Source organism: Monodon monoceros, unplaced genomic scaffold (genome assembly GCF_005190385.1).
Source record: "Monodon monoceros isolate NGI ecotype Baffin Bay Population unplaced genomic scaffold, NGI_Narwhal_1 Super_Scaffold_11, whole genome shotgun sequence".
NCBI classification, from domain to species: Eukaryota; Metazoa; Chordata; class Mammalia; order Artiodactyla; family Monodontidae; genus Monodon; species Monodon monoceros.
This window is the reverse complement of record NW_021703767.1, coordinates 82,731,185-82,733,575: the sequence shown is the minus strand read 5'-3', so window position 1 is coordinate 82,733,575 and position 2,391 is coordinate 82,731,185. Positions and strand designations below refer to the sequence as shown.

Genomic DNA, 2,391 nt, shown 5'->3' with positions numbered 1-2,391 from the left:
TCCATCCATCCATCCATCCATCCATCCATCCATCCATCCATCCATCCATCCATCCAAATTTATCACCTACTAAGTGCCAGAAACTGCTGGTGACAAGTAAAACCTGGGTGGCCCTCACAGAGCTCACATCTACTGACCTCTCCCTCCTTCCCTCCTTCTCTCCCTGCCAACAGTGGGGTCAGGGGCCCACCCCCAACTGGGGGACCCCATGCAGGCTGATGGGCCCCGGGGCTGCCGTTTTGCAGGGCAGTGGTTCCCGGAGAGCCAGAGCTGGCACCCTTCGGTGCCCCCCTTTGGGGAGATGAGCTGTATCACCTGCAGATGTGGGGTAAGTGAGGGCTTGTGTGAGGCGGGCATTGGGGGCCTGGCCTGGGGGAGGGGAACTTCCCAGGGAGGGCAGGCTCCTGGGGGTGGGCTTCCCCCAAGAGGCTGAAGGCCGCTGTGCCCCAGCACCTCAGGGACCCTCAGGATCTGGTCTGTCCTGCACCAGGCAGGGGTGCCCCACTGTGAGCGGGATGACTGTTCACTGCCACTGTCCTGCGGCCCAGGGAAGGAGAGCCGCTGCTGTTCCCACTGCACAGCCCGGCGGCGGTGTAAGTGAGGGGCCTGGGGCAGCAGCTCCGGGCTGCCTGTGGGACGCCTGGGGAGGGAAGGGAGCCCCTGCCGTGTGGCGGGAATAGCGCCCACTGCTGCACAAGTGCCACCCCGTCCCCCCCGTCACAGCAAACTTGTGGACTTGTTCGTGATTACCTTTTCTTCAGGAATGAGATTTCTGACGCCCAGAGGAATCAGGCAGCTAGACTAAAGTCATGCAGCTGGTGTGTGCTGGCGTGCTGAAAAAATTCTGATCTTTCTGGGACCAGAACAGAGGAGCTCTGCTGTGCCCTCCCTGCCACCCCACTCACTCACTCCTCTTCTAAAGCTCACTCCCTCTGTCTCCAGCAGTTGCAGACACCAGGACAGTTCCAGAGCTGGAGAAAGAAGCTGAAGGCTCCTAGGGAGCAGCCAGAAGGCCGCGTGACCAAGAGGATGGGGCCTGGGCTGGGGGAGGAGGGGCGCCGGGGACCCCGCATTCTCCTGCGGGAAACCCAGTGCCTTCGGCCCCTCTTTTCTGCCTCTTCTCCCTCCCCCACTACCTCTGGGAACCACAACTCCACAAGGGGGAGGGGTAGCCAGGGCCGACCAATGCCATGTCCACTCCAACTTCGGCCTTGTCGCCCTCTCGCCTCTGCCTTGGAAGCCCACCCCCTTTCCTTCTGTACATAATGTCACTGGCTTGTTGGGATTTTTAATTTATCCTCACTCAGCACCAAGGGTCCCCCCCACTTCACTCCTGCTGCCCCTGAGCTGAGCAGAGTCATTATTGGAGATTTTTGTATTTATTAAAACGTTTTTTTCCAGTCTTTGGGCTAGTGGTTGTTTCTTTGTGACCAGGGGCCTGAGTGAGCCCCAGTGGAGAAGGGTCTGAGGGTAGGCAGGGAGAGAGAGGGCCACCGGCTCCTGGGGCTTCCCTCTGACCCTCGGGGAGCGGGAAGAGACCCGGGGAAGGGGACAGGATGGCACAGCAGTGGGCTGGCATGCCCGGATTCCGCAGAGGGGCTTGGGCCGTCTTTGAGATGGAATAGGCAACCTGAAGCAGGATTTGGACACTCGTTTCCAGTGACCTGCCCAGGCTGGCATTTCTGCCGAGCATTATAGTGTCTCAGAACTGTTGCTGGTAGGATTTAGAATTTGATCTGTTACCCTGGGGTCAGTCAGGCCTTCTGCTCTGCAGAGAGTTTGACTGGGCTTCCGAGCTTCTCCGGCAGAAAGAGACGGAAGGTAAAACAGGGGCTCTGGTCAGAGGAGAAATGGGGGTGGTTCTGATACACCTGGGTTTTGAAGAGAAAACTCCCTCACGTACAGCCCTCCACTTTGCCACTTTTTACTTGAGAGTCACCTTTCAGCATTCTCCAGTGACTTCCCTTGGCCATCTCTCATGTGCCACATCGGATTTTGGGTATGTCACACGATGAACAGCCACTCGGAGCCATCGCATGGTGGCGCTGCTGGCAGCTGCCAGTTCACTTTGGGCCAAGTCAGTGTCCATGCGGGTATTTGAGTAATTTATGACTACAGACTGCAGAAGATGCCTCCTCGGGGCTGAGGGAGAAACGGGGGCTGGAGAGAGGCAGCCCAGGCGCTTACTGGGAGTGGGGAGTCCAGGGTCCGCCACTCTAAAACGCACGTCAGCGTCTCAACTTGTGGGAAAGCCTAAATAAGAGTTTGCATTCTAAACAAGAGTTTGTTGCTTTCAAAAAAGTTTCCGAACAACTGTTTCATTGCATTTCACCCTTAGTCTTTTATGAAAATAATGGGAGATAGAGAAACAAAAGTGTGACACCTCTGACA

The 2,391-nt window shown here is 57.1% G+C and overlaps 1 protein-coding gene across 11 annotated transcripts in view; it reads left to right on the top strand.

Moving 5' to 3' along the window:
• The window catches only part of CHRD (chordin), a 9,265-nt gene extending 7,856 nt beyond the window's left edge, over positions 1–1,409 (top strand). For 2 of the 11 annotated variants that reach the window (XM_029215509.1, XM_029215504.1), the window contains 2 exons: positions 174–328; positions 943–1,395. In XM_029215509.1, the coding sequence (XP_029071342.1) occupies positions 174–328; positions 943–1,266 (479 nt within the window). In that variant the 3' untranslated portion in view covers positions 1,267–1,395. Of the gene's footprint in view, positions 1–173; positions 329–450; positions 594–942 lie in introns of those variants that run through there. The other 9 variants (XR_003792442.1, XR_003792443.1, XR_003792445.1 and 6 more) reach the window with 9 other exon arrangements.
• The last annotated feature ends 982 nt before the right edge of the window (positions 1,410–2,391 follow it).